The 23,939-nt window shown below is 39.2% G+C and overlaps 1 protein-coding gene across 4 annotated transcripts in view; it reads right to left on the bottom strand.

Annotated features, from left to right (window-relative positions):
* Positions 1-23,939, bottom strand: part of LOC139938594 (regulator of G-protein signaling 7-like) — a 163,384-nt gene that overhangs the window by 92,531 nt on the left and 46,914 nt on the right. For all 4 annotated transcript variants that reach the window (XM_071934181.1, XM_071934191.1, XM_071934199.1 and 1 more), the window contains exons 5-6: positions 8,838-8,996; positions 3,028-3,092 (exon numbers count right to left, since the gene is read on the bottom strand). In XM_071934181.1, coding sequence (XP_071790282.1) covers positions 3,028-3,092; positions 8,838-8,996 — 224 coding nt within the window. The remainder of the gene's footprint in view (positions 1-3,027; positions 3,093-8,837; positions 8,997-23,939) is intronic.

Genomic DNA, 23,939 nt, shown 5'->3' with positions numbered 1-23,939 from the left:
CTGCTGATGAGCGTACAAACTGCGAGCGTCATGTGCGTCATGTTAAAAGGTGCATGTACATGTACATGTACTTTTTTTTAGTACATCAATCAAGTCGAACTGACAGTTTTCGTAGAGCGGACGTAGGCGAATGGGCAGTCGCATATGTAAGCGCACATGCTGAATGTAAAAAAATCGCGGCAATGGAAATCCTTCCGAATTCACACAACACATCAAACATGTCTGCGCCTAGGGTGGCTTCAAACGCAGAGCAAGTTAGCGCTGTAGTCAATATATATAGCTCTATGACATAAGGGTACATATTCATGTACCTTGTCAACTGTAAACCCTGCATCTAGTACATGAAGGTTCAGGTTGCCCACTGTAAACTTCTACATCTACATACAGGTACAATGTACATGAAGGTTCATGTACCTTTGGTTGCTTCCTGTAGACCCTACATCCACATAGTGTACATGTGCCCATATTGTTGCCTACTGTAGGCCTAGCATGTGAAACCCCTACATCTACATGAAGGTTCATGTACCTTGGGTCACCTTGTTGCCTTTTCCTACATCCACATGAAGGTTCATGTACCTTGGGTCACCTTGTTGCCTTCCCCTACATCTACATGAAGGTTCATGTACCTTGGGTCACCTTGTTGCCTTCCCCTACATCCACATGAAGGTTCATGTACCTTGGGTCACCTTGTTGCCTTCCCCTACATCCACATAAAGGTTCATGTACCTTGGGTCACCTAGTTGCCTTCCCCTACATCCACATGAAGGTTCATGTACCTTGGGTCACCTTGTTGCCTTCCCCTACATCCACATGAAGGTTCATGTACCTTGGGTCACCTAGTTGCCTTCCCCTACATCCACATGAAGATTCATATACCTTGGGTCAACTAGTTGCCTTCCCCTACATCCACATGAAGGTTCATGTACCTTGGGTCAACTAGTTGCCTTCCCCTACATCTACATGAAGGTTCATGTACCTATGGTCACCTAGTTGCCTTCCCCTACATCCACATGAAGTTTCATGTACCTTGGGTCACCTTGTTGCCTTCCCCTACATCCACATGAAGGTTCCTGTACCTTGGGTCACCTTGTTGCCTTCCCCTACATCCACATGAAGGTTCATGTACCTTGGGTCACCTTGTTGCCTTCCCCTACATCTACATGAAGGTTCATGTACCTATGGTCACCTAGTTGCCTTCCCCTACATCCACATGAAGGTTCATGTACCTTGGGTCACCTTGTTGCCTTCCCCTACATCCACATGAAGGTTCCTGTACCTTGGGTCACCTTGTTGCCTTTTCCTACATCCACATGAAGGTTCATGTACATTGGGTCACCTTGTTGCCTTCCACTACATCTACCTGAAGGTTCATGTACCTTGGGTCACCTTGTTGCCTTCCACTACATCTACCTGAAGGTTCATGTACCTTGGGTCACCTTGTTGCCTTCCCCTACATCCACATGAAGGTTCCTGTACCTTGGGTCACCTTGTTGCCTTTTCCTACATCCACATAAAGGTTCATGTACATTGGGTCACCTTGTTGCCTTCCACTACATCTACCTGAAGGTTCATGTACCTTGGGTCACCTTGTTGCCTTCCCCTACATCCACATGAAGGTTCCTGTACCTTGGGTCACCTTGTTGCCTTCCCCTACATCCACATGAAGGTTCCTGTACCTTGGGTCACCTTGTTGCCTACTACATGTATAACATGTGCAACCCCTACATCCACATGAAGGTTCATGTACTTTGGGTCACCTTGTTGCCTACTGTAACATGTGTAAACCCCACATCTACATGAATGTTCTTGTACCGAATGAGTTGGGTCACTTCCTACATACGTAGAACCCCTCCATCTACACGAAGGTTGCCTCCTGTGAACCCCTACATTTCACATCTAAGACCTTGACAACAGAGGACACAGCCTCTGTGACCTCCTCTGTGATTCCAGGCATGTGATGACACACTATGCTTAGCAATTAAGATCAACAGACATGGCCTTTTCACACTACAAACAAATCTCAGTGTTGGACATGGATACAATCCAGATAATGTGCACTGACCTTTCCACCCTACAACTTTTCGACTCGGTGTGGATCCGGATATGGGGCTTTATCTGTGTCGAAACCAACCCTGCCCGGGAGGTGGGTTGATAACTCTCTATCTAATATACGATCCAGGTTGAGTGTGCGTGGAGGCATCCGCACACTAGGCAACCACTCGCACCGCGACGCGTCCTGCTTCGATCTGGGTAAGACCTTGCAGTGTGAAACGGTTGCACAACATCCATATTGAAAGTTACACTTTCTCCAGAAGACGATCAGAGCATACTGATCGAAACGCCGTGATGAAACCAACGGTTCTTTTCAGAACCACCCCCAACTCATCAGAGATAGTCATTACATGGTGTTACCGCAAACCTTTCTATATCATATTTCCATCATGCAAAGTTTGAAATCCTACTTTTGCTCTTTGTTTATTTTAGGGAACCTGTTCATTTGAACTCAGCGCCAACACAAAATGTTGATTATTTTGCAATGTATACTCTGTGTACTTCCCTGAGTTCTGCGAACAAAATCCACAGTCAAATCACTTGAGAGGGAGTCGAGCCCTCGACCTGTGCATCGCTAGAGAAGATGTCTTACCACTAGACCTACGAGCTTAACTAATGGCTAGAGGCAGTTGGAATCATATGTGTTAGCAGAGGGTACTGCAATGATTTCATCAGATGTTATTTGGGTGTTATATGTAATCCATTATTAAGATTCCATTTCATGAAAGGATAATAGGCTCTGTAGTTTTGAGAACATTAATTTTCAAGAGATGTACCTACTTCACAATCGGTTTCTAGCTTTCAACCCAATGCTACAAAAAAATTGTGAATGGATTTGTCTTCACCAGACTAAAACAGCCACGAGTACATCATTTATTGATCGTCAAACTTGCTCAATATTAATTCCCTCCTCTATTGTGTCCATAAATTCCAAAACTACCAGCATATTTAAGAATATTACCATTTTGTACTTACCGCTTCATAGTCTGCCAGTTCCAGCCTGGACTTGTTTTGCATAGTTCGTTTGCACAGATAAACAGCTGTAGGAAAATTGGAGGAAGGAAAAAACAAAACATCAAAATTAAAAATGCGGGAATTGGTATCAATTAAAACAGTTTGTTTTATAAATTACAGAAAATATTTAACTGCACAATGACAGAGAAGTTTAATGTTGAGACTCATTCAGAAGACTCATGAAGATTATAAAAACATATTTGTCAAAATTAACCAAGAACAAGTGAAAACTTATTTTGTCTCTCCTCCCCTCTGATATCCTGCCACTACCTAAGCATGTGCAAAGTGACTTCACTTTTTCCAACCCCTGCTGGTAATAAATTCATAGCAATAACAACTGATTTGTCCAGCAATCCAAGTTTTTGGTAAAGTTGCTAAGAGTGTAATTGGATCAATCAACAGGTAACGGAGAGGCCCTAGACTGATCATGTTGTAGAATGGAACCAGCAAAAGAAGGAGAAGAAAAAAAGCTTTATCCCGCTTGGACCTCATGAAGAAGGCATCGGGGTGCAACCCACTAAATCGGCGAAAAAATGTATCTCTGCCTCATTAATATTTTGTAGGCCCTCAAAATTATTCAATAATCGACAGATTTGAGAGCCAAATAAAAGGGATACAGCGTAAAAATTATGCCAAATTGTGACCTGGGTGCTGTTGACTTCCAACTTTAGGTATTTTAGATGAAATACACATCTGCCCTGAAATAAATTATCCCATCTGCAAGAGGTGTAGGGACATTGGGCTTTGGGACTCCCCTTTCAACTTGAGCTAGGATAAAAGTTAAAAAGTCAATCAATAATAACCCATTTACAGTAAAAAGCGTATCTTAGTATTTGTTTGTATTTATGGTACGCTATGGGAGTATATTTAGTGGGGTGCAACCCGTGGCTACCAGCAGAACTGTTGCAAACGTTCAGGCCATCAGTTTAAGTCCCCAGGTTCCTTGGTGCTTTTCGAATGCCAAGCTGTCAATGCCACATACCATCATCGTGCCCTTGTACTTCTCAAGGATGTTGTGACAGCGATTTGTTTGGGTAGAGTGATATCGGTCTGGAATTGCTGCATATGATTTATGGCCCTTGATCCATGTCAGCATTGATTTATCAATATAAGATGTGACAATGTAATACTTAAAAAGTGCTGTGTTTAAAGCTCCTGGGTTATCCCTAACAGCAGGGCCCAATTTCTTAGAGCTATTTAAGCAGAGATATTGCTTAACATTGTCTGCTAAGCAAAATGATAACCAGCAACAATAAGGCCGAAACAGCGACTTCGGCTACAGCTATGGTTACATCAGCGCGGCTATCAGTGTTGAAGAATAGGCAGATTGGTGCGATCTAGCCGTAGCTGTAGCCAAAGTGGCTGTCTTGGACATGGCCTTATTGGCCCAGTTATAACCCCTTCCATTGAAGATGAAACAAAAGTCACTTTCTTTAAGTTGACTGGAGCAGATGGGTCCAGCACTGGGTTGTAGCTACAGCTGGAAACTAATGCTACATGAAGTGGCCACTAAAAAGTTGGTTGACAAACTAAATAAAAGCAGCTATTTTTGGTACATGAAATTCATGTAATTTTATTTCTGCTTTTTTTTTTGGGGGGGGGGGGGGTAGGGTTGAGATATGGTACAGGCCTTTGGATGGGGCACTTTCGGTTATCAAATGAATATGGTTGGAAAGATGTTTTATAAGTGGAATATAATGATTCACACAAATATCCCTTGAAATTGTCTGGTTTTCATTTTACTTCATGAACTAACATGGTCCGCCAATTTGTGGAGTAATAAATTTGGTTACAAAATGGCGGACCGAATAGTTTTGGGAAGTAAAAGGAAAACCACACAATTGGAGTGATATTTGTGTGGATCATATTGTAATCTACTTGTATCTTTAACACATCTTTCCCGCCATATATATTTCATCACAAACACTCCCAAACCAAATGCATTATGTCCCTTTAATTTGTCTGTATCCAGTATATCAGGGGTAAAATGTTACAATTGAACCAATGACCTAAGTTTGTTTGTTCAGCCCAAAATCATTAATCATGTTAATACTTATTCATTGTAGACTTAAGTTAATGTCTACATGTATGGCAGTTAAACAATTTCTGCCAAAACATGTAGAACTTCATCAACATGAAATAAAAATTTGAAAAACAACACAATTGTTTTTGTTATCATCCCCTAAAAACAGCACTGAAACACAAGACACTTTCCTACTCGGCACCACTTACAACAGTCCCTCTCCCAAATTAATCCAAACTTAACTATGACAACTGTATGTTTTTCCCAAATAGATTCTATCTGGCAGAGTTCCAAATGCAACTAAATGGCTGGACAGCCCACCTTCATCTGCCTGATGAATGGCAAAATGCGTAGGCTTAAAATTATCTGTAAAACCACACTTGCAGTCACGGCAACACTACCAATACTTGCGTCCTGCAATAAGGGGGATTTTAATAATAATAATAATAATAATAATAATAATAATAATAATAATAATAATAATAATAATAATAATAATAATAATAATAATAATAATAATAATAATAATAATAATAATAATAATAATAATAATAATAATAATAATAATAATAATAATAATAATAATAATAATAATAATAATAATAATAATAATAATAATAAAGACTTGTAATGCGCACATATCCAGCCTGCTGGATGTTCAATGTTTTCAGTCAAACAAAAACAAACAGTCACAACTACATTAGTCCTTGAAAAACTATGACATTAGGTTCGCTTTGAAAAGATTTTTGAATTTTGTGGTATAAATACAAGATCTAAGATTAAGTGGTCGAGAGTTCCTGTCACCCCAGGAGTGCTGAGACTTGGGTTTTAATGAGGAGAAGCTTGAAACTGGAACAAAGATTCCTAGATGGAGTAAAAATTTGAAGTAGTTCTGAGAGGGGTCAGTCTTGCTGTTAAACAACCAGGAAAATATTTAGAATTAAAGTCAACAAAATAGGGGACCAAATTACATAATCAGGAATATTTCAAATTACGTTTTATCAGGACATGACGTTTTCTTTAAGGGAATTTTCTGCATACTTCTTACAACGCATTCTGCAATATTAAGGACTTGCCTGATTTGCCTTGCACACTATTCACACGACAGCAAGTTAACTGGAGTTCCTTGCTAAATTTTAGCATGGTTGTAAAATGTAGCAATATGATTGACAAGATTTTCAAGAGAACTAGGAGAACTAGAAAAGGTTGTTATCCTTTCACATGAGGTAAAATTTTACAACCATGCTACAATTTAGCAAAGGACCCTTGCTAAATTGCTCTTGAGCGAACGGGGCTCAACACGCTATTACTTTGTAAACTTGTTTTTGTTTGACATCAGGGCCCAATGCTTAAAGCAAAAATAGTGCTCAACAGGTTTCCGCTTAGCAAAAACTAACAGGATACCAGTCAAACGTTTTACACATAACATGAAAGCTTGGCAGGTAAACAAACCCTGGTAAGCATAATTTCGTTGTGCTTATAGATTCTTTTTGTGTGTAAGCAGATCCATGAAACTGGGCCAGGTTGTTATTTTGCTTTACCAGTTTCTTGTTTACATCTATCCGCTCAAGTTGACATCACAGCCGTAATGAAGTATAGTGGTGTGCGTGACACGTCATTTGAAATATAACATGAAATGTGAAAACAAGTCACGGTTTTCTAATCCATTTTGATTGTGATGATTGTTTCACTAAAGTACAATGAACTGTGCTGGCACTTATTTAATGTGTGCTGTACTTTTTTATCCATATTCCATGTAAACATTTGTAATTAATAAAAAAAATTAAAAATGCTGAAAATATACTTGTTAAAAGTACTTTCACCTTTTAAAATATTCTCTGAAATTTATTCCATTTAAAGTAGGGCTCCCCGAGAATGCCCAAAAGCGGGGCTTGGCTAAAGGTGACATCACTGGTGGAACAATGAACGAAATTGAAGTTTCTGCGATTCATTGCTATAATCTGACAAGCATTTTGTTACTTTTCTCGCGTTGGTAGAATTTGGCAGCAAATAATTAAAAAAACAAGGTTGTTCATGTTTGCTGGTACATGTAGCCATGTGATGGTCTAATGGCTTAATAGCTACTAATCAGCTCTCATACAGCGCTTTAATTATGAGAATCTCAATTTGTTTTGGTAGAATTTTGCAACCAATTCCCACCTTCGATTGTTGTGATATTCTTATGGCATAAATACTAATATTAATGTTTGCCTCTTATATACCCCTGGTCACTGGGCCATTTATTTCATTCCTTAAATCATCTTAGCTCCCAGTGAGTATACAGCCTGTGCTGCCATGGTACATGTATGTAGCAGGAATGAGAATGGGCGATGATGAAAAAAACAGGAAATCCATTTTGTGCATAACAAATCAGAAAAATGCATTAAACATGTCCGGATTTGAGGAAATGTCCAGAATTTGGGCAAGGTGACCCAAGCATTAGCTTCGCACTCAGTGAACTTTTGTCAGTAGCCTTTTCAAAGTCTCCACACATGTTCCTTTGCTACTAAATGGGTAATCGTTACAATTTGTGATTAGAGAAGAGGGATTAGCGACATCCTAACGTATACACCCTATAACTCACCCCAAATTTTTATAGCAAATTCATACTGAACTCTTAGACCACAGTGAAAAAAAAGTGAAAAAAAAACAGGAATTCCTGTTTAAACAGGAAGATTCTCATTCCTGATCACTCAGGTTAATCAATCACAAAGAAAACCGTCTCTGCCCCCACAGATACCCATTTTACCCTCTTGTGATGAGAAGCATTTCCATTTTAGTTAAGCGTCTAGCTCAAAAACACATAACCAGGATTCAAACCAACACGCTGATGACTTAGCCACCAGAATTTGAATTTGATGCTCTTTACCACTCGGCCATGACACCCCTTAACAATTGCTTATAAGCAGTTCTCCAACAGCGCTTTATTTATTGGCATCTCAATTCTAAAAGCTCTTATTTAGTTCCCAGGGGTCGATTTTACAAAGTGTTAGGATTAGTTCTAGGAGATATTAAAACTTAAGGCTAGTCCTCAGTTAGGACGAGTAACTCTTCCTAACTTGAGATAAGACTAGTCTTAACTCTTTGTGAAATGCACCCATGGTTTGCTAAGTTTATTTGTGACCCATTTACACAGCAACTTGCATCATCATCATCATCTTGTAAGATGATGTGGACGATCTGTTGCCAACCATGCCGGAACACACCAAGGCAATTCCATTGTCTTAGAGATAATTGTAACTAAGTTCTTTTACATGCCTTACACAATACATTGGACTAACTGCTTACATCCCTTCTGAACCACAAAGCAATGTTAAGTGTCTTGCTCAAGTGTCAAGATCAGGACTTGAACCCGCACTCTACTAATCAGATACACTAGAGCTTGAGTTCATTGTATTTGACTACTCAGCCACGACATGCCTCACAAGCATCACAAGCATCATGAGAGACATGCATCCCACACCAACACCCACCCATCACCCACCATGCCATTTTGTGGAGCCTACTTTTAAAACATCTTTCTAACCATAGCGATTTTATACCAAATGGTTTCAAATGTTTTTTCCATGGACCAACTTGACCGATTCAAAGCATCGTGTCCCTTTAAGATGATGAGGGTACTTTTACTCGCACCTTATAAAAATACTGCACACCTTCACGACTGCACAACAAGAGTTTCCATATACCACACCTTGGACAAGCAGTTAGCTTTCTAGTTTTATTCACCGAGCATCATGATTTGACCTACCATAGTCTGTATTTTCTGGTTCCCAACAGTTCGACGGCCAGAAGTATGGCGTTTGAAACCTGTAGAATGTGTTGTCATCCTTGAGGGTGAGTACGTGATCCGTGATGGGGAAGAAGTAGCCGTTGGCAGCTAGTAGTGACCCAAGATGAATAGCATTGGCTGTAGACAAAAAATATATGTATATAGGATTTTTAGTAAAATAATATACATCATTTAAGAATTTGCATCAAACAGGAAATGAGTTACCCAAGGGGTAGTCCAGGCTGGACTCCCTGTCTTCATTTCTTTGTAAATCATTTTGGGTTGAACAAAGACAAATTTCTCCAGAAGACGATCAGAGCATACTGATCGAAACGTCGAGTTAACCCAACGGTTCTTTTCAGAACCACCCCAACTCATTTAGAGATTGTTATTACATGGTGTTACCGCAAACTCTTCTATATCTTATCTCCACCATGCAAAGTTTCATATCCTACTTAAAGACAAACTTACTAGAGCGGGAATTTAATCTTTGGTTTACACTGAGCTATATAACCCAATGATAGCAGTCTCTCTATTTTCCCTATCTTTGTTTGGGGTAGCCAGGATCACACCCATGTTAATACAACTTGGATGGCGAGAGCAAGGGGATCACCTCATCACAGGATGCAACTTTTTTATTTCTTTGTGGCGGATGTACATGTAAGCACTAGAAGAGTCCAACTTGATCTAACTTAAGTGTAACTTGAAAACAAAATTACTGGCTCTGGCAAAACACTCAACTTTGACCTAATTATCAAATGAGACATTTAGACAAAGACAGAGACTTTTTTTTTTTTATTTTTATTCCATAACAATCCCCCCTCATTTCTTTAAACCTATACATAAATGATTGTATGTGTGTTTTTAATTGTAAAATGCTACATTACGAACTCAATGTGTCAAAGCTGCAAACATTTTTTAGTTTGGTAAGGATCTGGGTTGTAAGAATCTGGGTTGTAAGGATCTGGGTTGTAAGGATCTGGGTTGTAAGGATCTGGGTTGTAAGGATCTGGGTTGTAAGGATATGGGTTGTAAGGATCTGGTTTGTAAGGATCTGGGTGGTAAAGATCTGGGTTGTAAGGATCTGGGTGGTAAGGATCTGGGCTGTAAGGATCTGGGTTGTAAGGATCTGGGTGGTTAGGATCTGGGTAGTAAGGATCTGGATTGTAAGGATCTGGGCTGGAATGTAAGGATCTGGGTTGTATGTTTCCTTTTGGGAATTATACAAATGCTGCTTACAGGCTGCCGTCATTGTTTAGCATTGTATTTGGCTAAATGGGAACCCCAAAAAGTTCAGAAAATAATACCGCACAAAGGCACAGTAAATATTTTTAAATACTGATCTAAATTGATCTGTGCCTGTGAGCATGCTATGAGTAAAGAATTTTGACATGACTAGGATGGCTAGACAAGTGCAACCACTTGCAGTCGCTCTATTGAAGACACTTATGAGACTTAATGACAAACCAGAAGACCAGTGCAGTTGGTACTCAGCAGACAGGAAACCGGTCAATGTCACACAAAAACCAAAATCTGTCCATTTTCCACCCCTGAGAATGTGTCATGTTCCTAAGTTTAAAGGCAATGTATACCTTTGGTTTTTGAAACCTTTCGGATTGTTTTAATTGTATTTAATTAATGTATACAAATAAAATACAAACTGTAAAGTTTTCATTTCAAAAGGTGGTCATGTTTTGAAATCCGGAAGGGAATATTATTCATATGTCGACGCAGGAAGAATAACCCTCAATAGGAATACACAATCTGAGAAGTTGGTAGTTGTTTCGCGAGGCTGGTGAGCTTTTTCCTGATTCTTGGTAGCCATTTACTGTCCCAATCTGCGCCGCTGAGTTGTTTTTTTAGTCAACCACTTTTAGGGGAAATGGCCTCTCCTTGGTAAATGCATTTGATGTATCAGGCCTTTTCTAGCTCATTGTAAATGGATCATCTTTTTCCATCATGTATAACATTGTAAGTTTTTGAAAGTTGTTGTGTTATTGAAGGCAACTTGGACACTCTATTGGAGGATATGTGCGCGTTGTAAGTTATTGCTATTATTATTATTATAATTATAATAATATAGAGGGCGCACTATATTGTAAACCACACGGCCCCTGGAGGTAAGTTCATAGGCCCTGTCAGGAGTAATACACGGTGGTAATATATGACACCACACAGGACATGATCCACACGGTATCAGTATATAGATCGAGGGTCACTGCCAACCGCAGAGCGCATTTGGCCTTCTCTAAAATAAATAAAATAAACCGTTTGTGAAACCTCTCCAGGGAAATCTGGCGTTGTCTTATGGGACTCTGACGAGGGGGGGAATTTCCTGACAACTGACCCACGGAATATCAGTCGCAAAGACGAGAAAGCTAAACATAAATTACACCCCCCAGCCAGATCTAATAAAGATGAAGTCCAACGCCGGAGTTTTTAGTGTCGCTTGACTTGAGGTGGTCAACTCTTGAAACAACTGACCTACTTAAAGAATCCAACGGTTTCTAGTACCCATGTTAAAACACATACACCTCAGTTATCAGATCAAATACATTTACTACTTGGATTGAATTAAATTTTTCCCAACAAGTCTTGAAGCAAACATTTACTAAGAGTGACACACCATTCCCCCCCCCCTCTCTGAACACACACACAGAGCGATTGACACGTGTCTAACTGCACCTATGGACATTCATAACACTTTTACTGTGAGTGCTAAAAGAGCCTCCCTCATTTCAATATAAAATTGGAGGAGTGTTAGGAAATGTTATTTGTGAACTGTCATTTTTCTAAACGATGACAGCTTGTCAGGGAAACTTAGTTCCCATGGGATGATTGCCAGCCCCCCACCCCCCTCCCGCTCTTTCAACAAAACTAATGTAAGCCTACTAATATGATGTCACACTATATCTGTGGCCAACCCCCCGCTGGCACCCCAAACATCGACCCTTGGCAATTGACTTTCTGGATACTCCCTTACAGGGCGCTGCACAACTCTCCTTCAATCTGGGACCAATTTACTTCTTTCTCGAAAACTACGTCACTTCAGAGGGAGCTGTTTCTCACAATGTTTTATATTATAACACCCCGTACAAATATTCTGCCTTTTCATTGGTTTAGAGCGCGTCACATGATATGTCTTAGTTTTACTAGACGGCGGCTGTGTGACAGTGTATCATTTGCTGTGTAATAGTGCATCATTTGCCGTTTGATAGTCTGACGACTATCACACAGCGTGCAGTACCCAGACGTCTTTTTACCCACCTCGAACCCAATCAGTTGTGCATCTGTGTATCTGAAACGCGCCTACAAAAGTAACGTGTACAAAGATGATAAATCGGAAGTCGTAGTTTTAACCATAGCACTCGAAGCAGTCAATATTTGTATATTATCCTCTCCCCATTACTTGTAATCAAGAAAATCACTGCCTTCAACTAATTATTTGAAACATTGATTTCCGATAACCTAGCAGACGTATACAAATACACTTGGCTAAGCAATACACATATTACATTTTTCCTGAAAGGTCATTAAAAAGAAATTACATTAGTCTCTTTTCGATAACATACTAAATTCTACATTACTTATAAATAATAATACTTCAGAAAGAACATGCCCCACAGCAACCTGCAACTGTTACTATAGATGTTACCGTGGTCAAGTGGTTAGAATGTACATAGGACTAGCAATCACAAGGTTGTGGGTTCAAATCCCCCAGCTAACCGCTGATTTCACAATGACTAGAATACATATAGTTACTGAATTACAATTTCTTGATGTTTGCAATTCATAATCATAGACGTTAAACCAATGTTTGTATGAGAGAGATTGGTTGATGCCAGCTTGGTGTTTATATCCCCTTGTGGGAGTTTGCCGAGTTCCCTTCACAGAAAGATCATCTAAAAATACATGTAGATGATTTTCATATATGGCATAGCTTCATGGGATTCACAGACAATTTGAACGAGGATCCTAAACATGGCAATGAAAAAAGGAAAGCGGATTCTTTTCTTGGAGACCCTTCTTTCCATCTCCAGTCTATTTCTTTCTGACCCCCTTCCCGATCCCCCCCCCCCCCTCCCTTTACAAAATTTGTCAACCTATGAATCAGTTTTTACAAGACCTGGGAATTTAATCTCCTATGAGAAATTACCATACACCACGACGTGTTAATGTACAACCATCACCCCTCGTTTGATATCCCTGTGAGTTGGCATTTATGCAACATCGCCGGCTGTAAAGAGTGACTCACTCGTCAGCTGGTATCCCATTTTCCCAGGTTCACAAACCTGGGCATATTACGTATGCATCTGAATGTGGATGTGTACAGTCTGATGCAAGATTGTTAGCTGTTCTGCTTTCATGTGTGTGTGTGTTTGCTCGATGTATAGCACTCTGTGTAGTATGCTTTTAAATACTGTACCGACAGTAGCTTGTGCATCAATACAAGAACTCTCACATGTACTGGGAAAGGTCCCTACTTGCTACAAAACATTGTAATCGAACTGTAGTAAGGGAAAAGATGAAAAATGAAACTAAAGAGACAGAAACTAAAAGCAGTAAAGCAGTCTGTTTTTTTTATCCAACAATTTCTCCTCCTATGAAGTCTGATTCAAAACACTGTGCATTAAAAACAGTGGAAACTATTGGTAATTACCCAAAATAATGGGTATAGGGGGTGGGGGAGGGGGGCAGGCTCAAACGCGAGCAAGATTCACAGGTACAAGGTAGTAGAAATCTTTCTTTGAAAAAGCAAAACCTACAGTTTTGCTTTTAAGTTAAGTCTGATTGCATGATTGAAGGTGTATTACATCACAGGCGTTTAGGAGTTGTTTTAAAGGGTTTGATACCTGTTTTAGATCAAGTTTTGGCCATGACCTAAATCCCTACTTACTGTGAATAAAGACTTATGTGCTATAATTTACCTCTAGAAGTTTCAACTTCATTAGTCGTTAAGTTTTTGAGGAAAAAAGGGTTAAAATCACAGAGCAATAATGTCTTAAAGACAGTCGCGTTTAATCGGTTGTACATGTACATGCCACCGTAATTTTCGTCTCACTGTAAAAGACAAAAAAATATTTTCGGGAAAATGTTTAACTCATTTCTCAAAAACTACAGCACCTCAGCACCTAAAGGGAAACTTCTTACCATCATTATCTTTAAGCCGTGTAAGTTAATGTTTATATGTGGAAGTTTGTGTTTCGTTTCGTACAAAAGTACCCAAACACTTTAATTAAAGGTGTACTATCGGTGCATCACAAGTTTGTCCGAGGGGTTTCAGCTCTACCTCTTTATTTGAAACTCTTTCAATATCAATGAGTTAATAGATGTTAATTTTGCATCGGGATAAAGAATATAGTTTTTTTTTAACCCTTACACCGATGTGTATTATGCTCAGCACATAGTACACAGTGTTCGGTACACAAAAGTGAAAACAAGTTATAACAAAGCGGGGGTTACGAAAGAAACTACAGGATACTATCATGTTACATGAAGATCCCAAAAATAACAATCTGCGATTTCCTCAATAATGGGACGTCACAGAAAGACTTTACGTTTTAAAAATGACTGTTTACTTTCTCAATAAATACACACAGATACAAAACATACCTTTCCACTAAAAAACTCAACAAAGTAAAATATTCTTATTAGACCAATGAATTATTAACATTCGATTATTTCCCCCCAAATTATCCCTGCGTTATTCCGGCCTGCCCTAAGCTACATCCTAGGACAGGATTAATTAGTTACTGCAGATGTTTAACTGAGTAACAGCCAGTCATCCATCGCAACAAGGACGGATGTACGTTCACCTAAGCTACCTGCATGCTTCCGCATCCTAGTGGAATATTTATGATGATGATCTTATAGCTTAAGTTCCATTCATGCCTTAGGCATCATAAATTTGACAATAACGATTTTTTTTTCTTTTCATTATTTATTTCTTCCCTTTTGCGTTTGCATCACTGCTGATAACCTCAGTTGAAGGAGTTTGGGTAATAAAAATCCATGGCGTCGCAGGTCGTTCGCCTCGCAGGAAAACAATAGAATGAATGGAAGCCCGCCTCAAGGTCACCAATGAGGACACTAATCAGAAGGTCATCCGGATACACAGCATGCGTCAATTAAAAATTTGTCAAATCTGATTTCTCAAAGATGCTGGCATCACCCAAAAAAAATCTCTTTTGCAAAGTGCGTTAAGTACATAGCACATGTACATGTACATTGTGGAGGACTTAGTGATGGATGATCTAACATAAAAAATTCCAAGGGGATAATACACCTGCCCATCAACCATGTGTAATTGGTGAATTCAAAAGACTGGATTCTTTGTCTCAGAGATAGATGGAGGAAAAAGAAAATTGTCCGGATAAGAATTAAATTTGCTGACAATAGTTAAATTATACGTGTTATGCAGACAAGATTTTCATGCATTGACGTCAGTGATTTACCAATGGTCTGAGTTAGAGAATACTTCTGACTTTGGAGCTGGAAATCCTAAGGGAGATATAATGTTCTGAATCACACCGAAACACTTACAAGGGCTATGTTGGGTGCATTTCCGTGCAGCCATAACTAATTCAATTCAATTCAATTCAATTCGGTTGAACTTGCCATTGGTTGATCACTGGCCATTAACCAAAACAGTTATTGGTTGCACAGACCTGGAATTTCATCTGGGAAAGGGCAAGGCCAATTTGATATTTTGCAAAAGGAACATGTATTGGAAAATCATAAAGTCTATGGGAAACTTTTGAAGAGACACCGGGGCAAAGACATGGGGCACTGAAGACCATGGCCGGCAATTCCAGGCCTGCTTACAGCCACGAAAATGAACGCTTTAAAAACCAAATGATGGGGTTTCGCATACAAGGTCAATATAGTTTGAACAACATGGGACAAGGATCCCAACATAATAATTGTGGCTTTTTATATAGCGCACATGTCCGTCACTCAGTGACGCTCCTGGCGCTGTAACATACAATATTTCCTGCAAGATGTTGCACTACGTTTGAATTATGAGACCTAATTCTGATAGCACCATGTAATGTCTTACAAGGTGCTGTGGCGCAATTTGCTGCCGATCAGACCAGAAACACCGGGGCGAACCCTTCTATTTTCAATAAGTGCACTGGGTTCTTTTATCTGCAATACATAACACATGGAAACAACAGCTTAATGTCCCATCCGAAGAAAGAAGCAATGGTGAAGTGTCTTGCTTTAAGACATAAATGTCACAACTTGGGCTCGAACCCACACTCTGCTGATCAGACACACCAGAGTTTGAACTCGGTGCTCTTAACCCCTTGGCCACGACACTTCCATACTATTATTGGCTTTCATAATGTGTGCATGTTTGCACTGATGAAGCAGTAAGATTTAGGAGTGTAATATACTGGTAGGAAATAACTGCAATACTAATGGCCAATAAGTATAGAAAATTCAAGGTTGATGCTACAGGATGAATGGAACTAATTGAACATGTTCAATTCACATTGGACAAATTTCCTGGGTAATTCCTGGGAATATTTGGTTCAGATATCAATAATAGCTGTTTCCACCTGGGTTAATCCCTGTTAGAGATACCCCGGGTCGGAATACTTACATTTAGTGTTAATTTTTAACAAGAAATATGCATGAAGAGTTAAACTACAGTACCTGTAGTTTGTACATGTATGTAGAATGGGATGGCGGCTTAAAAGCATGGTTTAAACAATGTCACGAAAATAAGTGATACATGCTAAAACAATTTTTCGTCTCACTGAGACATCAATTATTTTTGCAACTTGTTTTACTCATTTCTCAAAAACTACACCACCTCAGCAATATTCTAAGGGAAGCATTTTACCATCATTATCTTCAAACTGTGTGAGTTTAAAGTAAATCTGTGGATATTGTGTTTTGTGTCTTACAAAAAAAGTACCCAGATCCTTATGGGATTGTTCTTTGTGTCGTCTTTTTATTTCTTCTCTGTCTACTGGTTGCCTGTTAGTTTATATATTCTGTAGGTAGGGTTAGAGGTGTCTGTCTCCCGAAAAGATCAAAGCTCTACTGATTCCTGCAGGGTTAGGCCTATGCAATGAGTAACTATTAGTTCCATGTTGGCAGGACAGACATATCCCCATACTGTGGTTGGGCACTTGCCTGGTGACCAGTCATTTTTCTTATAAATCTCTTTCTCCTATTCTGCACATTTTAAAACAGATTACGCACCTTTGATAGTTTGTATGTACAAAGTGCAATATAATAATAATAATCTGTTAAAGCCATTGGACCCTTTCGGTAAACAGTATTGTCCAAGGCCCACACTTTGTGTATATCACAACTTCTATATCAAATAACAAACCTGTGAAAATTTGGGCTGAATCGGTCATCGGAGTCGGGAGAAAATAATGGGAAAACCCACCCTTGTATCCGCGCGTTTCGCCGTGTCATGACATATGTTTAAAACAAATCCGTAACGAGAATTGATATTGTTTTACTGTTTTCTCAAAAAGTAAAGCATTTCATGGAATAATATTTCAAGAGAAGTCTTTCACCATTACCTTCTGTAAACCCTGCAAATTATTTGTAAATCTGTGAACTTTTGGTTTTTTTCTGTACCGAAAGGGTCCAATGGCTTTAATGACTATTATCTATTACAAACTAGGTGACAAATCCTTTAAAAGAGGCTTTCAGTAACACACCCCTGCATCATCATCAATTCAACAAGTGAATAAAAGGGTAGCGACGAGTTCTTTAACGGCCGTTTTAAAACCAGCAGGGCTGTTGCTGTGTGATGAGGGCCTTTATCACACGGCAACAACCCTGCAAGGTTTTAAACGGCCGTTTAAGAATGAGTCACTACTCTTTTATTCCCATTCATAAACGCCTTTTTGGTTAAAAGGCGTAATAAAGTAAGAAACTGTGTAAAAACTATCAGTTTCAGACGTGCTTGAGCTCTGTACTTCCGTGTGTTGCACTGTTATGACTGAAATGCCTATTTCTGACAGCTTCCGGATTCGTTCGTGCGCGTTGTAGTCTTGATGCAAGACGTTCTCGTTTTCCTTTCCCACACAGCGCGGCCAACTCACCGACATTGCCCGCAGTGCCCGTAACAAGAAACGCCTTGCACCAAGACTAGCGCGTAGTATCCAACTACAACCGGTTATAAACAGAGCTCCAGCTGGTCATTATCAACCGTTTAAACACCCCCAAGTGACGCGCTCTACACCAATAGGAATAGCGAAACTGTCTGAGGTATTTATGAATGTTTGTTAAAGATGTCCTACATGTGTGCACATTACTGCATACAGCATAGATGCCTGAGGTAATGGAGTTAGGATCTACCTGCACTAAGCGTAAGACATGATACTTGCAAGAGTTCTGGGATCCCAATGTACAATACTTGATGTATGTTTGTGCACTGTCTGATTATGACAATCCATTAACGCATTAACATGACTAAAGATACTGAAAAAAACACTATTAGTTCTGCATTCTGCTACAGTTTCCAATTTGTGTTACAAAAGAAAATAAATAGAATACTACAAAATACAACCAATTTCAATGTTCCCTTGTGCAGAATTTCAAATTGACTATCCAGACAAAGGAATATTTTAGATCAGTTTGCTTTTTTCATTTTCATTTTTTTTTTCGACAATGCTGAAATTGCACTTATAGAGTGCAAATACTGCGCAAGTTTTGGTCCATTTGGAAAATGACATTCAAAAAACATACAAAAACAATCATTACAACCATATTAATTGTGGTTTTACCCATAATACATTGATGTGTGTTAGCACTGTATACTCAGTACCTACCCAAGCTCTGTGAAAACAAAATCACGTAGGCATATTACTCGGGTGGGATTCGAACCCCTGACCCACGAAATTAAAATTAATACTCTTTATCCCCGATGCAAATTTTCATCTACTAAATAATTACAACAATAAATGAAAAAGATCAAAGCGCTGTACAAGAATAGGAAATTTACTAGTGTGTCAGAATAACAAGTTTTCAAAACAATGCCTGAATTTGTTTTGGAACGAAATATAATATACCGTTTAATGACTGATGCTCATGAGCGGTTTAAACGCAAGTATTATTTATTTATCCAGACATAAAGCATTCTGTAGTAGTAGTACACATAGGTAAGCCAATCAATATTCTTCTGTGCAAGATTTTCTTCTTTTTTCCCGGTCAAAGTAACCCAAAGTTCAGATTACGTGGTAACCCGATCAGCGGCATTCAACATTGGCACACACACTCGTCCCTGATTTCACTATGTAAGACTCATCAACTGCAGAAGGGATGCTGGTACACGGCGGCAATGTCTCGCATCCCTACTTTATTTATATGCAGTACACCGGTTAAAGGCGCCTTGACACCTTTGGTATAATTGTCAAAGACAAGTATTCTTACTTTTGTACTTGGTGTATCCGAACATTTGCATTAAATAACAAATCTGTGAAAATTTGGGCTCTGTTGGTCATAGAAGTTGCAACACAAATAATAAAAGAAAAAACACCTTTGCTGCACGAATTTGTGTGCTTTCAGATGCCTAAAAAAGGCTTCAGACCTGAAGTCTTTTAATATTTGAGTGAGAAATTACCTCTTTTTCAATAACTATGTTACTCCAGAGGGCGCCATTTTCACAATGTTTTATACTTACTAGCAACAGCTCTGCATTGCTCGTTACCAGGTAATTTTTTATGCTAACAATTATTTTGAGTAATGGTCCAGTGCCTTTAAGGATCCGTTACACAATATACATAAAACGCTGCGGCGACGGCGGACGGCAGCCAGTGAGAGAGAGGCACTATATGGCAGGCAGTTTCCTACGATCACTGTATAACATCTCCCTGTACTTGGGGTGTCGCTGATGGCACTACTAGATAGCGTACTGACCCACTTCTAGCCAGGCCAGGATCTGTGAGAGGAGAGAGGGGGCAAGCCGCTGCGGTGTGTACGTGGGAGGGTACCAATCGATTTGGCGCTGGATCTTTTTGCATATCAGTTGAAGTGTCTCTTGTTTTATCAAATGCCTCATCTTCAACCTCGCATTTACAACAATCTACATGTAGCTACTGCATTGGCAGGACCTTATCTTTTTCTTCTTTTGAGAGAGTCTTTTTCAGCCGGATGATTTCATAAAAATTAGTATGACTCACAAAAAAAAACTCTCAACAAAATAAACTTTATACTTAAAAATAACACCAAAGTTTGAGACATATTACATTGTGAAAACTTTACAAAAAATGATGGGATTATAAAAAAAAATCTGAATAATACTTGTGTCAGAGTAAATAATAAGATTTTGGTTTTTAGCCAAGACTGATTTGTGATGAGCACTCTACATGTATATAAGCAGTGCTTTGCTGAGTCCTGCTGGGGAAAAATACACAGCATTCTACTTGAGTGGGATTCGAACCTACAACTCCAATCGTTCTATAATTGATCTCTTAAACACTAGACCAATAGCATCAAATGAAAACATTAAAACATTTGGGGTTGAACAAAGATAAATTCACTTAAGCAGGATTTGAACCAATGACCTCAGGCTGGCACTCTATCAACTGAACTAATTAGCCCTATGTTGGAGGTCTCCCTAGAGGTTAGATACTTTATTCCAACTTTTATAAGGACTAAAAGATAGTAGTGGCTTCTTATATAGGGCTCATATCCGTCACCATGGAGGAAGAATGCTGTCACTAAGCATCGCTCACGGCCTTTCAACATTCAGTATTTTCCTGCATGGTATATGGTACTAAATTTGAATTACATGTTTGGGACCTACTCCTTTAAAAGCACCATGCTGTGGTTTGTGCCGCAATGTGCAGCCAATCAAACCAGGAACACCGGGGGAACCCCTCCTCTTTTTCGATAAGTGCACTGGGTTCTTTAACGTGTGTTACACAACACACAGGACCAACAGCTTTATGTCCCACCTGAAGGACGAAGCATCGTGGTTAAGTGTCTTGCTTATAAGGACACCGTCGTCACAACATGGACTTGAACCCACACTCTGCTGAGTTTGAGTTTGAGTGCGTTGCTCATAACCACTAGCCCACAACACGCCTGGCGTTAAAGAGCAGGTTCAAGGTCAATTCCATTTCATGAAGCACTCCTATACTGGAACATGGGTGAATCACAAATCTGAAGTTGACCTTGGGACCTCTCTTTACCACCCATCTTTAAACCCAAAAAACATAGTATTTATTTCAGCAACGTATACCATAATCAAGTACATGTACTCTGGACCACAACAAAACTGGGTCATATAAAATGACAGCACTGTGACCGTGGATTAAACTCAGTACAGCTAGAGCTACCCTACATGTAATCTACCACTTGAATGAAACCAAGATGAACGAGAGGAAAGGGCCAAACTGATAGGGATATGTTTGTCAACTGATACCAATCCAAAGATAAACATTCAGTTTTAAGGTCAAAGTTATTTGTAAGTTGTTTTGGTGATGGTTTTTATTCACAATCGATAATCATGGTACTCGGTAGAGAGTGCCTGTGACAAAACCTCTAACTGAGAGACCTGCGATTTAGGGCTACTATTTTTCACCTGCATCGCTATTATCACTATAGATGTTTGCGTTTGCTGTCATTTAGCCTTCAAGAAAGACTCTGCTATGGTCTAAACGTCAGGCCATTAACTATTTTCTGCATTCGGTTTGAAACCGCTCATTATATTTTCTCTTTGTTTCTATTATAATAAATCACACAAAAACCAGAGAAAAGAGAACAAAAATAAACTTCCAACTATTATGTAGGAGTTGTGCAAATGGGCTAATACCCCTAACATTAGCACTATAGTCTGTGACACCCTTTGGTGGAAATTTCCTCATTGAGTTTTGTTTTTCTTCTAGAGACTAACATGAGAATGAGCTTCCAATACACGCAAATGCCATCCTTCTCATGAGAATTCACATACATGCAAGCACAAAGAAGAAATGACTGGGGCAATTTGATTTTTACATGTTATTTTGTTTTGTTTGTATTGGACGATATTGCTTGAAAAAAACTGTGTATTTGTGTAACCAAAATGTTCCTTTACCAATGCATGCTTTGCAATTAATTACCCTCACGTTGCCTGCATGAATAAGCCATTTGCGAGTTAACTGTAAATGATGTCTGGCACAGTGACTTCCCTGGTTACTAGTGAATGCTCAATTTGAATTCCTCAGACTCAGACTACATCCGGTGTTGCTATGTGGCATGGTTTAGAGACAAGCATTCGCATTGCAACCTCCCAATCAGCAAAGACGTATTCTTGTGCCACACATTTTATTTTGTTAAAGGGTCTCTATACGTTTGGTAATGACTCTGAAAATCAATGGCAATAAAAACTTAGTCTCCTGACGATGACTAGAGCAAGCTAGTCGAAATTTTGCGACCAATTAAGAACTCCTTTCGCAGTAGTGCGGTTCAAAACGATCCTATAAACTAAAGTAGAAGTCCTGGCAGATTTTCTACCTTCCACCCAGGTAATTAATTAATTCAATAATTTATTTGTCCATTAAAAAAACAAAAATGGACAATTTACATGTCAAAACATTGATAAAAAGCTCCAAAACAAAACACTAAAAAATACAGACATAATGAAGTAGTGGTCAAAAAAGTAGGACACTTTTCACCTTTCAAAAAATCAGAAATATCTCCTCCGCGATAGTAGAATATATAGCAAGACAGTTTACTAAAGAACAAACTCTACCTGGCAAGTAGATTTACACATGGTGTTACCGCACTATACTTGGTACATTTATTGACATGTGTGACCTAGACTGGTCTTTATCAGCAAGGCCCAAGGATACTAGTGGATAAACTTGCAGTGACATAAGCTTTAAATTGCTGCATTTGGATTGGTTGGCTACGAAATGATGTAGTTTGTCAGCTACACACCACCAGGGCCCAATTTCATGTCTCTGCTTACCGTAACCAAAGAACTAGCGCTGACGGAAGCAGGGAATTCCGTGCAAACGCCAAGCGTTTTTCACAAGTTAGCAGGGAATTTTGGCTTATGTGCGTGTGTACTCCACGTTACTAGGCATTCTACGCTTTCACAGCTAGCGTATAAATTCTGTGCTTCTGAGTAAGTGGAGAATGGTGATTGTTAGCGCAGAATTCAGTGGTATACAGAGCCATGAAATTTGGCCCAGCAGTTGACTGTACTTTTGATTGATTGCTGCTGCTATAATGCACACATTACATTAATCACGAACAAACATTGTGCACATTAAAGGAACACGGTGCCTTGGATCGGACGAGTTGGTCTATAAAAAGCGTTTGTAACTGTTTACTATAAAATGCATTGGTTAGAAAGATGTTTTAAAAGTAGAATACAAAGATTCGCACAACTTTGCCTCAAAATTGCGTGGTTTTCCTTTTACTTTGCAAACTAACACGGTCGGCCATTTATGGGAGTAAAAAATTTGACTCCCATAATTAATGGCCGACCGCGTTAGTCAACGAGGTGCAAGGAAAACCACACAATTTCGAGGCATATTTGTGTAGATTATTGTATTCTACTTTTATTCTACATCTTTCTACCCATAGATGCATTTTATAACAAACGGTTACAAACGCTTTTTAAAGACCAACTCGTCCGATCCAAGGTAATGTGTTCCTTTAATGTGCACAATGTTTGTTTGTGATTAATGTAATGTGTGTACCTCTGTGAGTGGATAGACGGGAAAAGGTACATCTAGCAGGATCCAGACAGGCCACCAAGTTCAACATGTTCAATTCATCTCCTTGTGTCTCCCACTGGGAAATATCTCTAACTCACTAATTCACAAAATAACATTCACATTTAACAAAAACTCAATTAACTTTAACATTAAAGGCAGTGGACACTATTGGTTATTGTCAAAGACTAGCCTTCACAGTTGGTGTATCTCAACATATGCATAAAATAAAAAACCTAGTGTGAAAATTTGAGCTAAATCGGTCATTGAACTTGCGAGATAATAATGAAAGAAAAAACCACCCTTGTCACACGAAGTTGTGTGCATTTAGATGGTTGATACGAGACCTCAAGTTCTAAACCTGAGGTCTCAAAATCAATGGAAATTCATGGAAAAT

This window comes from Asterias amurensis, chromosome 1 (genome assembly GCF_032118995.1).
Source record: "Asterias amurensis chromosome 1, ASM3211899v1".
In the NCBI taxonomy this organism is placed as follows: Eukaryota; Metazoa; Echinodermata; class Asteroidea; order Forcipulatida; family Asteriidae; genus Asterias; species Asterias amurensis.
This window is presented reverse-complemented; position numbering and strand designations above follow the sequence as displayed.